Here is a 14,332-nt window from a genome sequence, read left to right on the forward strand (position 1 = left end):
TCTTTGACCTAAGAGGAGTATTCTTTTACTTAGATTCATTTGTTTACCAATCCATTTGGATTTGCAACTTGTGCTTTTGCCTTTAAAAGATATATAAGATATGATCCTCAAACATTATTGACTCAAATGGTGGTGAACTACCTAATTTTTTTTTATAATATGTATTGCTGTCTACATACTGTATTCCAAATTGTATTTTTTTTATTTTTCTTTAGATTATTTCACTTTAATATTGTTACTTTTTTTTTTTATTGTATCACTAAAAAAATGTAAAAATGAACTTTCTATTATCCCAAAAGGTCTATTTTCCATAGAGGCAAATTTAGGGGTTGTTTAGTGAAAGAGATGGTTTTATAGGTAACAAAATTAACCTTCCTCTTTAAAGAGAGATTCCTTTTTGTTGATGAAAACAATGTTTTTAGGTATTTGTTTATATTATGTATCAAATCAAAAATTCTAAATTCAATTCTCACTTTACTCTACTGGATGAATTGTCAGTAATAGCACAAAAATAGAACTATTTAAATTAAATATAGTAAAATTTTTAAATAAAGTTGGATGAATTTTGATATATTTTGTAAATAGTTTCAATATAAAAATAAACTATTAGAATATGTTTTATTTGTGAAATATTTTACAATAATTCTTTTTGAATTACTCATACAGAATAAATTCAATTGAAACGAAAATAACATCCACATATAATTTTGGAGATCCTCGAAGATGATTTAAGGAGAGAAAAGGTTATTGAATAAGTTATCTTACGACACAAGAAATTCAAAACTTTAAACCAATAATTTTACAACACTTTTTTTAATGCAAATAAATTAGAGATAGTTGCAAATATAGAAAGTATATTTAATATTTGTAACTATAGCAAAATATGTCAAAATCTATCAACGATAAGTGATAGATTTGATCTATCAATAATAGACAATTAAGAGTCCATCAGTGATAAAAGTTTATTATCGATAAATTTTGTTGTATTTGCAATTTTTATAAAATGTTGCTATATACTAATTATTATTCTTCAACTTGTCATTGTCATTCATTATAATTACTTATCGTTCAAATATTTGATTTGAAACTTTGGGTTGTTTTGGTAGGGAGGTTGGTTTTTGTTGCATGACAAGCAAGACCATGATTTGAAAAAGAGCCTTTAACATAATTTTAATGGTGGGTTTGAGGGTTTGATTATAATTAGTTACTCTTGTTTTTGGATTTGTGAACTTTTTGTTTTTAATAAGAACCTTGGATTTGAAACTTATGGGTTTTTGGAAAAGTGTAGAAATTCAGTTGGTAGATTGAGTATATCTCTTTTATCTTTTATCTTTTAAACCTTTTGGGGAGAATGGTTCAAATTCTTTTTTGGACTCTTTTGCTTCCCCTTCCTATTTATTTTAAATTTTCTAAATTTGTCCCTTCATTTATTTGTATTTATGTGTATGTTGGTCCCTTAAAATGCTTAATTTGTGTCCATGCTCGCTATGTTCATTTAACACGTACCAATTTGAACCATAATTTAGTAGATAAGACGTCAAATTGTTAATTACCATTTCAAATATTCATCTCTTTTCCAACTTTTTTTTCTTATGAAAAACCTATTCAAATGGTTGAAAAAAATTTCTTATAAAAAACCTATTCAAATGGTTGAAAATAGATATAGATTACATAACAAATGTTTATTATAATTTGGTATTGTTTTGTACACTTGTTGACATATATTATTAATACCTTCCTGAATTTGCAATAATACTATTGATTTTAAAATCTAGATTGGTGCAGTGATTCAAATTTCTATTATAGGTCATAGTCACACCATCCAATATTCAAAATGAATTCTATTCTTATAAGGTCAAGAGTAATATTACAATTTATGAAAGGAATATTATTTTTTTTATTGCTATATAAATGAAAACATCCTAAAGATTGCACATATAAAATATCACACTAGTTTATTGAACTTAAATATGTTTTGGGGGGGAAATTCCTTCTAGAATTAAAGATTCCATAAGATATAATGAGAAGAAGATATTTTATATTTATGTAGATTTTTTTTCTTTGTTATTATTCATCCTTTGCAAAAATAACGACCTATAAATGGAAAGAGCATACATGATATGATATTTAATACAAGGGAGTATTATATACATCAGAAAAGATTGTGTAATTTAGACAAAATGAAAGCTGTAGGCTCAACATAATCTTATATCCACCTTGGTGCCCTCCCACCTTCTCAACCTTTCCCAGCTTGTCTAACTAGCTGAAAATAGAAACAAATGCATATGCATGAGAAAAATACATATAACATATGTACAGTATCGGTAGATTTCGATATGCTCCTAGATCTTTATATGTTTAATCTTTGTCTTTGAACTTTGAAATTGTTCTGAAATATATATATGTTCAACTAGAATAGATGACAAAAACTGATGTCATAGTTATGTATAAAAATTTAAAATTAAGAGATGCCATATAGAAGATTAAAATCATTGTTTTCCATTTATTTCATCACAGAAGAGATATCATTATAATCATTATAGAATTAAATTGAATACATCTATGTCACACCTGCTTTTTATTCTTTACACTTCAACGGTAAAAATGAAAATAATCAAAGTTATTTGGGTTATTTTGCCTAATTTAACCAGTTTATATTATTAATGAGAGAAAAAAGAAACCTGGAAATAGGTATCAAACCTGGAAATAGGTATCAAACCTGGAAATAGGTATCAAGCTTCTTCTTCAGAATTTCGTGCTCTTGTTTCACTTGCTGGAAACTCCTTGTGCATCTATATAACAAAAGGAGAAAAGAAAAGAAGTTACCAAGTTTAGTTATCATTTGCTTGTGTAAACTTAATATATGAACTTTATAATATAGACTTAATATATGAACTTTATAATATAGAAATTAGTATCATTACCCTTCAAGATTTCCTGCCAAGCAGTATTCTCTGAATTGTGAACATGCATCTGTCACCCTATTGGCTCCAATGCTAGCAACAAAATTAAAGCGAATTAAAACAATTTTCTTAAACAGACAGAGACACTACCACCATATTTCATTGTCATGAAATAGACCTTCATACACATGGAGGATTCAACTTTTCACTAAAGATAAAATGACGTCATCGTTGAACCAATATTCCAGAACAATCAAATGCATCCTCACATAGATTTATCAACAACGAATTAAGTACCAAAGAATAGTTTCTGCCAAAACACGATTACTCTTTTCCCATTGATATTAACTTGAAAGAAAACATGTTTATAATCATCTCTAATGCATTATACAAAAATATTCAACTCTAAAGTTAGATCAATTAATCTTCTACGAGATTATGAGGAAGTACCATACTCCCTATGTTCACACTATAAATTTTGTGTTCTTACTTACTAACGAACTCCACATTAATGTTACTGGGTTCTATCCTATTCTTAAAAGTGTGTTGACGTGGCATACAAGAAGTTGAGGTGGTATAAAAGATTTCCATCCATAGTATAGAAAATTCTCCCTAATGGGTTTTACCTTGAGCTACTACCCTTGAACTGGTGCATGTCGTTGTCAAGCTTTTCAAAATCGGTAGGCTTACTGGCCCTGTACAAGCCAGTAAAACAATAGGCTCGAATAAATGGTCACCAGAATGATTTTGATCAGTTTTAAAGCTCTATACTCACATGGTTTGTTCAATGCTTCGTATGAGTCTGGCTGAATCATTGTAGAATAAAGACACAATTTCTTCAGCAAAATTTGGGTTAGTATCATCCTGCAGTTCTTCAAGCTGAGTGAATTGATCACGATCAAGATAACCCTGCAACAAAGAATTCTGTCTGGTTCAACCATTTATGTCGAAGTTATTTGCCAATCATTTGAAATAAATAAATATAACTAAAAATTCACAAATTTCAAAACTGAAGGAATATCCAATATGGACGTGAATGCTAAGATTCACTAGAATCATAATAACTGGCCTAGCATTTTATAAATTTAGTTTTGTCTTGTTCCTGGTCTGCTGATAATTTATGCTGGCCCAAAACATATAGCACAACTGTAATCATCCAGTACTATTATGAACCAATCAACCAAGAACCAGCTGAGACCTTTCACTTCATGTTTAGTCCATCTCACCGTTTAAACCCTGGAGGAACAACTTGAGAAAATAAATAAAAGTTTATTTTTTAACCAAATATTCAGAGTCTTGTGGTTTTAGTTTTACATTACTCTCAAGTACAAGTTCAGTAACCAAATCTTCTATTATGTCCAAAGATGAAGAGCATGAATATTTTCTTGGACACAGATGGCTCAGTTTGGCTTCTATACGAAGGAAAAATGGTTCCCCATCCACTAATGCATCGAAAGGCTAAACCTTCCCTTCGAATTAGACACAAAGCTTGGTAGTTAACTTTATGCACTGTACGGAAAACTATGAACCAAGGATTCTCCAACATGCTTGATGCAAAGTATAAGTTAAACTGTTCTAGAGTACTTGCACCATGAGAAAACACAAGAAAAGTGAAAGAACTTCCTGTATTTGAAAATAAACCTGCTCAAAAAGGCACCTCTTCGTGTAGGCAACTTGACGGTGCAAAAGGTTTGAGTCCATCTTCCTCCCCAGAAAAAAGAAGCAGATTTTATATGGAAATAAACAATAGAGGAGCTGAGAACTAGATTTAAGTTTTTTGCGTTCTTTGATTTATACAACAATATGCCAATCAGAGGTATTTATAGGCTCGCATGTGGAACAAGTATAAGATAGAAGGATGCAGAAGAGTTTATCATCGCTAAATTTTCTTCTTTTGCCATTGCAGTTTAAATGCCATATATTATCGTTTATGAGCTCAATCTCTTGAAGCCATAATGAAACCAAAAAGTGATGATTCAATCAATTTATTGAAAAGAACATTTAAAAGAACAATCCAAATCTATGGATAAAAGAAGGAAAAGAAATAAAGGGTTGCAACCTACGTGTCAATCAAATTCTATGTTTACATGCTTATAAGTAATACGGAACCAAGTGACTAAGTGAGTAAAGATTCCAAATGGTAAGTTCTACGAAGCAGGTGTTTTTAGGGTGTAATGTTACACACACTGCAACAGATTTTTTTTTTTTTTTTTGAGCAATTCCTGGTTATCCTAGATTTGAAGGAATGGCTCTGAATCCTTAATTCCCCAAAAACAGAAAGATCCCAGTCAAGAGGAATCACATCTTTTTTCATATAAAATCTAAGGATCCACATGCAAAAGAAAGGGAGTCGGAATAATACCATTAATCTGTTATTATATTAGCGACAACAATGAACGAACTAATGGTCCAAATACCATGTGGGAAATTGGAATAAGAGTCAAGTCAATGATGAGTGATTTTCCAAAGTGAAAGTAAGCAATTTAAACTATCCAGTGAATGAAAACTGCTTGAACGCTTGGCCAGTTCTATTCTATTCTTAAGCCTGCCCCCATATTACAACCTTTAATAGAAAAGCATGTTAAATTAAACATTAACGTCAAACAGTAAACGATAACCTTTTCAGCTCAACAAGGAAAATGTTATTTGGTGCAGAAGAACGAGAAAAGGCAGATGAAGATCAACTTCAACCTTAGGAATCAGAGTTAGGGGCTTAACTTGAGAACACCCCCATCCATTAAACATAAACACGATTTAGGTCCCAGATAAAATTTGAAAAAGTACTCTTATATAAATAAGTCAATTCATCAAATATGTACAACAAATTCTCTTGGTCTGAATGACTGGTTGTTACTATAATTCATATATTCTTAATAGTTCTGGTAAACAAAATTTGCAACCAAAAACATCAGAAGATAAAGAATGAAGGACCAACTAGGGGGGCAAATGATTGAAAGAGAATATTACCTTTAGGCTAGCAGAACATGGTCCCCTTCATTCCTCTCTCTGTCGATATTTGCTGCGCCATTTGACATCTTAGCAGTGATTTTTGCAAATATGCGGTCACATCCCCTCCTTTGCAAAAGCTGTGGGTGCACTGAATGAGATTGAGAATATGAATTAATGTGTTCCCCTCCTTTCTTCAGCGATGGGGTTGATATTCTTCATTATCAGTCTACCAAAATTGATAAGAATCACAGCAAGGATATGATAAACCCGACACGTAGTGCAGAGTTTATTTATAAATGAATACATGTTGTGACAGGACTAGAATAAAAGAAAAAGATATTATCTAGAGCCTCAATAGCATTTAAGCAAAAAAGGTGCCACCTTTTCAGTTTTCCATCCCCCACTCCTTTAAAAAAATGAATATGCATAAACCCACCTCAAAAATGTCCCCTACCTACCATTTTTACGTTTGTACTGTAGCCACAAAATGATGATAAGAAGCACGAGATATCTCATAGGCCCTATAATTTTAACTAGAAAGCTTCTGCAGCTATGCCTCTCATGTCATGTAATATGGGCTCACATAGCAAAATCCACTCTAAGCATGTTGATTAAAAATTATTTTCAAAAACTTATATCCTATTATGTGCCGAAGGAAAATTTGTACAAGTATGCTGAGCCAAAAAAAACTATGATCTGAAAAACTATAATAGCCAAATCAATAGATAAGGGATATAAAACAGAACAGAAAACATAAAATTTCCTATAACATTGAAGAAGAGACAGAGGCATTATAAAATCGTCTGTGGGGTCTCAATGAAAGTTTTCTTTCTCATCAACTATGTGCTCACTGGTAGAGTCCAAAACTTGTGAGTGGTGTTAGAACATCCAAAAGTAAACTTTAGTTTTATTATCACGTCGACTGCTCTTTATTATTCCAGAAGCATCTATTCTGTTCATCCCACAAGAATCCAAGGGTATCATGGAAATTCATGGTAGCATCCACAATATTTCTGCTTTTTTTTGGAGCACCTTTGGACAAAATAATAAGTATCAATATATCGTCCACATAAGTTGAGTCAAACAATTTATTTGCGAGAAGCCAAAATTGTGGAAATGGTAACAAAAATATTGTCACTTGTTGAAAATCATAAAGTTACATGATACCAATGGATATCTTAAAAAGAGTTTGATACATATCTAACAAATGTTGAACCTACTTTGACTTTACATAACTAGTTTGTAATACATTTATTGTACTAATAAGTGTTCGATATATGTCCATAATACACGTCCGACACAAACACAACTAAAGTTAGAAAGAAGAATCGGGTAGCATAATGGGTTTTCTTTTTTTTTTTTTTCAAAGGCAGATTGTGCGTTAAGTCTTGAGAGTGAAGTGTGTTTGCACGGAGAAAATGTGTAGAACTTAATTATAATCAACTTAAAAAGCCTCTCAAATGGGTTGTTGATAGTGGGTCTTGTTTCACTATTTTTTAATAGAGTTCATTGTGTGTCCTAGGCGTACGTGTCAGATACTTGTGCACTTACAACTTTCTGGAAATGATCGGATACAAATTCCCAAGCCTAACCCAAAAAAACATATATAACTTGAGATGATCTTAGCATGTTGCTCAACCGATTTCATAATTTAGCCAATGAAAACTATCTGACACCCTTGGAGTTCTTACTGTCACTGATGGCAGAGGACAGGGGAGGATGAGCAACAATGTCACCTTAAGATAAGTGTGTTTCATTTTGGTTGATCGATAATACAAATTAAATCTAAAGAAACGCCACAGGTAATTAGGTGATGAACAAAATGTTCGCTTCTCCAGAAGATGAATGGCACCAGACCCATAAAGACACAATAATTGAAACACTATGGAACATCAAAAAGAAAATTGGGCATCATGCTGGCGACTATCCCTATATTCCTTTCTATTTCTGGCTCTTTATTTCATCTTCCTTCTTGCTTTTGGTTATCCTTTAATAAAATACCGCTAATAAGCTTCAATTTCCATGCAGAAAAGTCCAACGTTGTCGAACTCCCATCATACATTTTAGTCAAAGCAAGAACTCAAATCATCAGAAACATTAGCTATTGTAAACTACCCAGACACCCAATTCTAATACTACGTCATCAATATCATCCAGCGATACTTCAAATCTAAATTTACAAACCGAGTTCTAAATAAATAAGCAGTCCGGTAGAAAGGAGAATTACTTGGCGCAGCAGATTGAGCTACCAAAACCCAACGACAGCATTGAAAATCACCTCTAACAGTAAGATCGGAAGCAGCTCGCTTCGAAAACTAGCTGAGAAATCCATGGCATTTTCTCTCGTTGGCACAACTTAAAGATCTTACCCTCTATCAAGTTTTCTTACAAATTAATTTTAAAACTTTAATAAGTCTTATCTTACCGCACAAAATGTAAATGCTGACGTAATTTGTGTTTTTGTAACAATTTATCAATTAAAAATTTACTATTATTATTTAGTACCCAAAAAAAAAAAAAAATAGATATTGAAAAAACTAAATAATTTTTGCTATATTTAAAACACAAAAATTCACTAAAAAATATTTGGTTGATTTTGCTTTTTTTTTTTCTTTTTATGTTTTCTACATTTTTAAGAAATGTGTTTAATTACTTTAAACTAATTTAATATTATAAGTGTTAACACTTTTACTAATGGTAAGAAACAATAAATTTTGGTTACAGTTGAGGGGAGGGGGAGACGCATCCCTTATTGCAGTTGGCGCCATTTGCTGATGCGGCAAAGCTCGATCACATCGTCGGCACAGAAATTTCTTTGAGTTTTTATCCATTCATTCATCAATCTATCATCGTGTCTTCCCGTTCAGTAACCTGAGCTCCGTTGCCGTCCGCCTCTACTGCTTCTGTAGATCAATGAAATTCTCATTTTTCTGTATACAATAGCCCTAAACGATGGAAGACCAAAGGCTGTTGGAGAGAGAGAGGCACCAGATCGAGCAGATTCTTCAGCTTGATAATGAGGAGTTACAAGTTGAAGAAGTTGATTACCTCCATGACTCAGATGATGATGATAATGATGATCGCGATGCTATGTAACGTTTACATCCTCGATTTCATTTCTCGCTTTTACTCATAGGGTTTTTCCGCATTACTTTGATTTGAAAAAGTAGCCGTTAGTTATTTGATCTTCGAATTTCAATTTGAAGAATGCTTTAGATTGTTTTTAGGATTTACGTTTCAAGTCTCCAAATACTAGCGTCGGTTCACTACATGGCCTAACTCGATGATAATTTATTATAACCAAGTCAAAGGAAAATGTCTCTCGCTCGGTAATTGGTTGTTTTACATGATACGGATGTTTTTGAAGAAGTTGAAACCTATGTAGAGATTTGAGAATAGTTCGTTCTTTTAATTATATGTTTTGTTTCACTCTATGTGAAGGTATCAGGAAACTTACAATAGGCAAGTGGGAATCGATTAGATTATTTTCTTTCATTAAGTTAAGAAGGGATATCTATTTAAGGCCTTCTATAGACGGACTGGCATAATTGTTAGATTCCATGCCTCTTTTAGTTTTTCTTCAACTGAAACTACAAGGTTATTCTAATCTTTTGCGAGATTTAGTAATCCGCTCAGCAAAAGGTGATTTTATTAATGAATTGAAATAAGTAAATAAATAAAATAATCCGTTCGATATAATTTCTTTAATGTCACAAATTCACACGTTCCTTCTTACGTCTTCCTTTGCCATTTTCTGCTGCTGTTGTTCTTATTATTATTTTGAGTGGTTCTGACAAATCCTGTTTTTTTCCGGCTTCATCAAAGTAGTAATGGTCATGGTGGTACTGAGGCCTTTCCTGAATTTACTTTCAATTCCTCTTTGGCATCTTTGCATACGTATCTTGGTGGTATGATTTTTTATTTGCTGATTAATATTTCGAGTATTCATGTTAATTCCATTTGGGGTAGACTTCTACTAAGACCTCCTGTGGTTACATGTAACAGAGGTTGAAGATGCTCATCACAGAATGGCTTTCTTGGATGGGGGTGCCATCCTGAACCTACCTGTATTTTATCTTGAAGGTATTTGTCTGCTTCTGCATCCTCATTCTGCTTCAAGCATTGATTGCATGGGTTTAAGTACCCTAAGTTGATTAGGATGGTTACAATCTTCCCCTCTTTAATCTTTTAAACCTACAAATCATACCATCAAATATCACTGTAATCAGGAGAGTCAAAACCTGGAAATTATACAACTTTGCTAAAGTCATCGTTTTTTTCTATGTTCTTGTCAAAAAAGAACTGTTTTCTTCCATGGATTTGCTAAATGCAACAATTTCATAAGAGTACGATGGAAAAGTTGCACGATGACTTGGAACAGGGTGTTCTTATCCTTGGAGGGAGCTGATTAAATAGATTAATGCTGTAACCATACATGTTCAAATTTATAGTTCATGACTAGTTATCATCTGAAGCAGCAAGCACTTCACCCTCTTCCTCTTTCTTGACACGTCTAGATGACTTGCAGGCCCTGCATGCATATCTCAAGAGTTTAGATATAACTGTTCGCAGAATGAAGAATAGTTCAATTCAGTTCCAACTTTGAGCATACAAGTTCAATTTTTCATGATTGGACTGATCAACTGCCATCTATAACCTTCCTGCGGTTACTTTTTCCTATCTGGTCTTAGTATGTCATTTGGAATTCACATATGTCGCAGGTGTTGTGTTGTTCCCAGAAGCCACTCTACCTCTGAGGGTGATACAATCAAATTTTATTGCAGCCATTGAGAGAGTGTTGACTCACTTTGACACCCCTAATACTATAGGTGTGGTATGTGCTCGAATTTAGGCATTGGCATATAATTTTCATAGATTCCTTGATATCCTTTATTGGTATCTCTAGCAAGATAAACGTCTATTTCAGGTTCATGTCTCCTTGGATTCTGATAGTGAAAGACTACGTTTTGCCAATATTGGGACAACTGCAGAGGTATTATTGGCTCCATTTTTATCTCAATGGTCTTTTCCTTTTCTGGAGTTATTCCAAAAGCATTTCATATCTGTAGTTTGGCCTCAAGCCAAAATTTGGGGTTCTTTAGCTTCTATCTAATCCTTAATGTAACGGCTGCCATACCTCTAATGATATGCATCCATATACCTGCCAATCCTCTCTATTACAGATTCGGCAGTTTCGAAGGTTGGAGGATGGTTCACTTAATGTTCTTGCCAGAGGGAAGCAACGGTTTCGTCTTAGACGTCGTTGGATTGATGTTGAGGGAGTGGTTAGAGCAAATTGTTGTCCTTGAATCATTTGTTTTATTTACTTCTTCCTGTTTTTTAATTAAGATTGCAATCTTTTTAGCCATGTGGAGAAGTTCAAATTATCCAGGAAGATTTGCCATTAAGGGCTCCACGGGATGCTTTTGGAGAATTGGCTCCTAGGAGTACTGTTCAGCGGCACGGTCTCTCATGTGCATTGGCTTCATATACTCCTTGCTCTAGATCATTTACGTCCAGGGATGAGGAGGATGATTCTGCCTCTAATTCAGAGGAAAGCTTTGAACGTGAGCTTTCATTGAGAGAGAAGAAAATCCACAATGCAGCAATTGATTCCAGTGAATCTTGTAGCGATGAGGAGATGTCTGGATCGGAGGCAGAACACCAACATTCGATGTCACATCTAAATGACTCTGATTCTTTAGGGTCAATGCATTCCGATTGCGAGAAGGAAAATGAGAAACCTGCCTCTGACATTGGAAAGAGTTCCACATCAGCTAGGGAATCTAGCGAGAGCAAAGAACTCAAAAGATGCCGAAGAAACTCAAGTTTTAATCCGATGCACAGGGTTTCAAAAGCATTTTGGCCATATTGGGTTTACTCAATGTATGATTCATATTGTCTTGCTCAAAAAGCCGCAGGTGATCTGAGTTTCTCTCCTTCACTCATCAACCTTAAACTTGGTCATTCTTTTGTTTTTGTTTTTCTTGGTTTTCACATTCTGTGATCATTTTGGCATGAAAGTGTTAATTCATTTTTTAATTCCTAGTCATCACTATTTGCAGCTATGTGGAAGCAGATAGTGGGGGCGCCAAACATGGATGGTTTTGTGAAGAATCCAGACATCTTATCTTTCTATATTGCTAGTAAGATTCCAGTTTCTGAATCTACTAGACAAGAGCTTTTGGAGATTGATGGCATTTCATATAGATTGCGTCGGGAAATTGAATTACTCAAGTCTATTGATATCATCCAATGTAAAAACTGCAAGGTATGTATGCTAGCACCGTGTAATCATTCTAAGGCAGTTATAATGATAGCTGCTCATTGTTTTTATATGTAATTTCCTTTTATGCAGACAGTTATAGCCAAGCACAGTGATATGTTGGTGATGCCTAATGAAGGTCCGTTCGGTGCTTACGTGAACCCCCATGGTTATGTTCATGAAATAATGACTCTTTATAGAGCAAATGGCTTAGCACTCAGAGGACGAGCTCAGACAGAATATAGTTGGTTCCCTGGGTATGATATTGATCGAACCTCTCTCTTTGAACCTATGGTTGGCCTTTTCTTCTCTTTCTTATATAGAAGTTGACCGCAGCTTGGTTACCAAAAAGTTAAGTTGATATAATTCCAAGGAAAGTGCATAAAATGAAACTAGCTACATTAAGCAAAGAATATTGACTAATTAATGAAAGATTAAAAAAACTAGAATATGATCTAAATAAATATAAAATAAAAAAAGTAAATCTACAAATAGTTCATTGTTTAAGACGGCCTATGGATGGGGCATGATATTACAGACCTAGACGTAGGATCAAGACAGCTTTTCTTGTGGAAATCCATACATGTTGAGAACAAGACACAAATGCAAATATTGACTGTATGAGAAAACAAGTTTCTTGATATTTATGTATGTTCAGTTTTTTTTAGGTTAATACAAGTGGGCCAGCGGGGTTTAGATATTTGAAACCGACTTAAAGAGAAAGAATGCATATCAATTACTGTTGAACTACTCTCACTTTTGCATATCAGTAGTTTGAGATGGAACATGGAAACGACTGTTTTGTGTTTTCTTCTTAAATCTTTTCTCTTGCAATTGGAAAGGCTGAAACTCTTTAACTTTTGTTCTTTTAGATACGCGTGGACAATCTCAATCTGTGCAACTTGTGAAACTCAATTAGGATGGCTTTTTACTGCCACAAATAGGAATCTGAAACCCAAATCGTTTTGGGGAATACGATGTTCCCAGCTAGCGGATGCCACACGTTGATACGTCCACTTTGGTTAGCTTTTTCTGAACTTCTTTCTAGTCTGTAGAGAAAGTTCATGTTTGTATCTGAGAAAACTTTGCTTCCATAGATGAGTGATTCTGTTTCAATAACCTTTACAAGTTCACGACTGGAGCAACTGCTCTCCCTCAAATCTAGATATAGACTATATATATATATATATATAATATTCATATGCGACATGTAATAAACAGTTTATTGCAACTATATTCTATTCAAGGTAGCGGGAGGAATTGCTGGGTCGAACATATTTCAGTAATCAAATTAAAATGTGTCAAATTTTGTCAGTGCTGTTGCCTATTTTGTGTTTCTTATTTATTGATGTTTTCAACAATGAACATCATACAACAAGTGCAATTATTATTGTTGTTGATTACATAGTTATTTGGTTAAATGGCATGTTGGCCCTAAATTTGCAACTGTCATTGAAGTTCAAACTTTCAAAATTACAAAATTGAAAATTGAGGTTTCATTAATGGTGTATACCAAATGAGAGAATTTTATTGAATATCAAAAGTTGTGATTATGAGAAGAAAAGCACTCTATTTATAGTGAAAGCAAACTAATCCTAAATAGTAACTAATATTAATCCTAATTAATTAAAATAAAAATAAAAAGTAATCTTAATTTTAATGTTAAACTAAATCTAATCATAAAAATACTACATCAATTGAACAAAAAAATCTAAATTAAAATTCAGAATTCTACTTAACAAGACATACAAATTCTTCTATAAGAAAATTTCAAAGTTTTCATTAGAAACAAGTACAATAGAAAACTGTTGATGGCATCTAGGCTAATAATACCATTGAGTTTTGTTGTAAATTTTAAAAAAAATAGTCCTTTCAAAAGTTTCACCATTACACCTAACCTTTCATAAATGTTTCAAATTTAGAATTTTTTAACGTTGCCCAAGTCCATATTTTCATTCTGTTTACAAATTTTGGTCAATACTAACATTTTTTTTTACTACCAAGTATAATCTTGTTACTCTTGAAAGAGCGAGTATTTTTTAAACTAATCGCAAAGTCTAGTGTTTTCTTTTTTTTCTAAACTTAGCTACTGTATGTATATATATGTATATACATTTTGACCCTTCTTCAAGTAGAATTTTAATAATTTTAAACTTCTTTGCTTATTGTAGGAAGGGGAAATTTTCCAGTAGTCTTTTGACAATGTGGAGGTGAG

The 14,332-nt window shown here is 33.1% G+C and overlaps 2 protein-coding genes across 6 annotated transcripts; one reads left to right on the forward strand and one right to left on the reverse strand.

Moving 5' to 3' along the window:
* Positions 1-2,018: 2,018 nt before the first annotated feature.
* Positions 2,019-8,260, reverse strand: LOC101219195 (histidine-containing phosphotransfer protein 4). Of its 4 annotated transcripts, none has more exons than XM_004148349.3 (8): positions 8,080-8,260; positions 5,871-6,884; positions 4,545-4,604; positions 3,679-3,812; positions 3,530-3,598; positions 2,925-2,996; positions 2,720-2,792; positions 2,019-2,263 (listed from the first exon to the last, which is right to left on the reverse strand). In XM_004148349.3, exons 3-8 carry the CDS (start codon positions 4,602-4,604, stop codon positions 2,237-2,239), a joined length of 435 nt encoding a protein of 144 aa, XP_004148397.1. In that variant the 5' UTR covers positions 5,871-6,884; positions 8,080-8,260; the 3' UTR covers positions 2,019-2,236. The 4 variants fall into 4 exon arrangements, with proteins under 4 accessions (XP_004148397.1, XP_011649724.1, XP_031737229.1 ...); XM_011651422.2 differs by having other exon boundaries at positions 2,701-2,792; XM_031881369.1 differs by having other exon boundaries at positions 2,682-2,792.
* Positions 8,261-8,558: 298 nt separating this feature from the next.
* LOC101218954 (protein cereblon) lies at positions 8,559-13,431 on the forward strand. 2 transcript variants are annotated; one of them, XM_011651424.2, is made up of 10 exons: positions 8,559-8,944; positions 9,678-9,760; positions 9,858-9,935; positions 10,574-10,686; positions 10,780-10,845; positions 11,036-11,137; positions 11,218-11,773; positions 11,918-12,123; positions 12,211-12,374; positions 12,990-13,431. In XM_011651424.2, the coding sequence occupies exons 1-10, from the start codon at positions 8,805-8,807 to the stop codon at positions 13,123-13,125; spliced, it is 1,644 nt and encodes a 547-aa protein (XP_011649726.1). In that variant the 5' UTR covers positions 8,559-8,804; the 3' UTR covers positions 13,126-13,431. The 2 variants fall into 2 exon arrangements, with proteins under 2 accessions (XP_011649726.1, XP_004148396.1); XM_004148348.3 differs by having other exon boundaries at positions 9,681-9,760.
* The last annotated feature ends 901 nt before the right edge of the window (positions 13,432-14,332 follow it).

This window comes from Cucumis sativus, chromosome 2, assembly GCF_000004075.3.
Source record: "Cucumis sativus cultivar 9930 chromosome 2, Cucumber_9930_V3, whole genome shotgun sequence".
NCBI classification, from domain to species: Eukaryota; Viridiplantae; Streptophyta; class Magnoliopsida; order Cucurbitales; family Cucurbitaceae; genus Cucumis; species Cucumis sativus.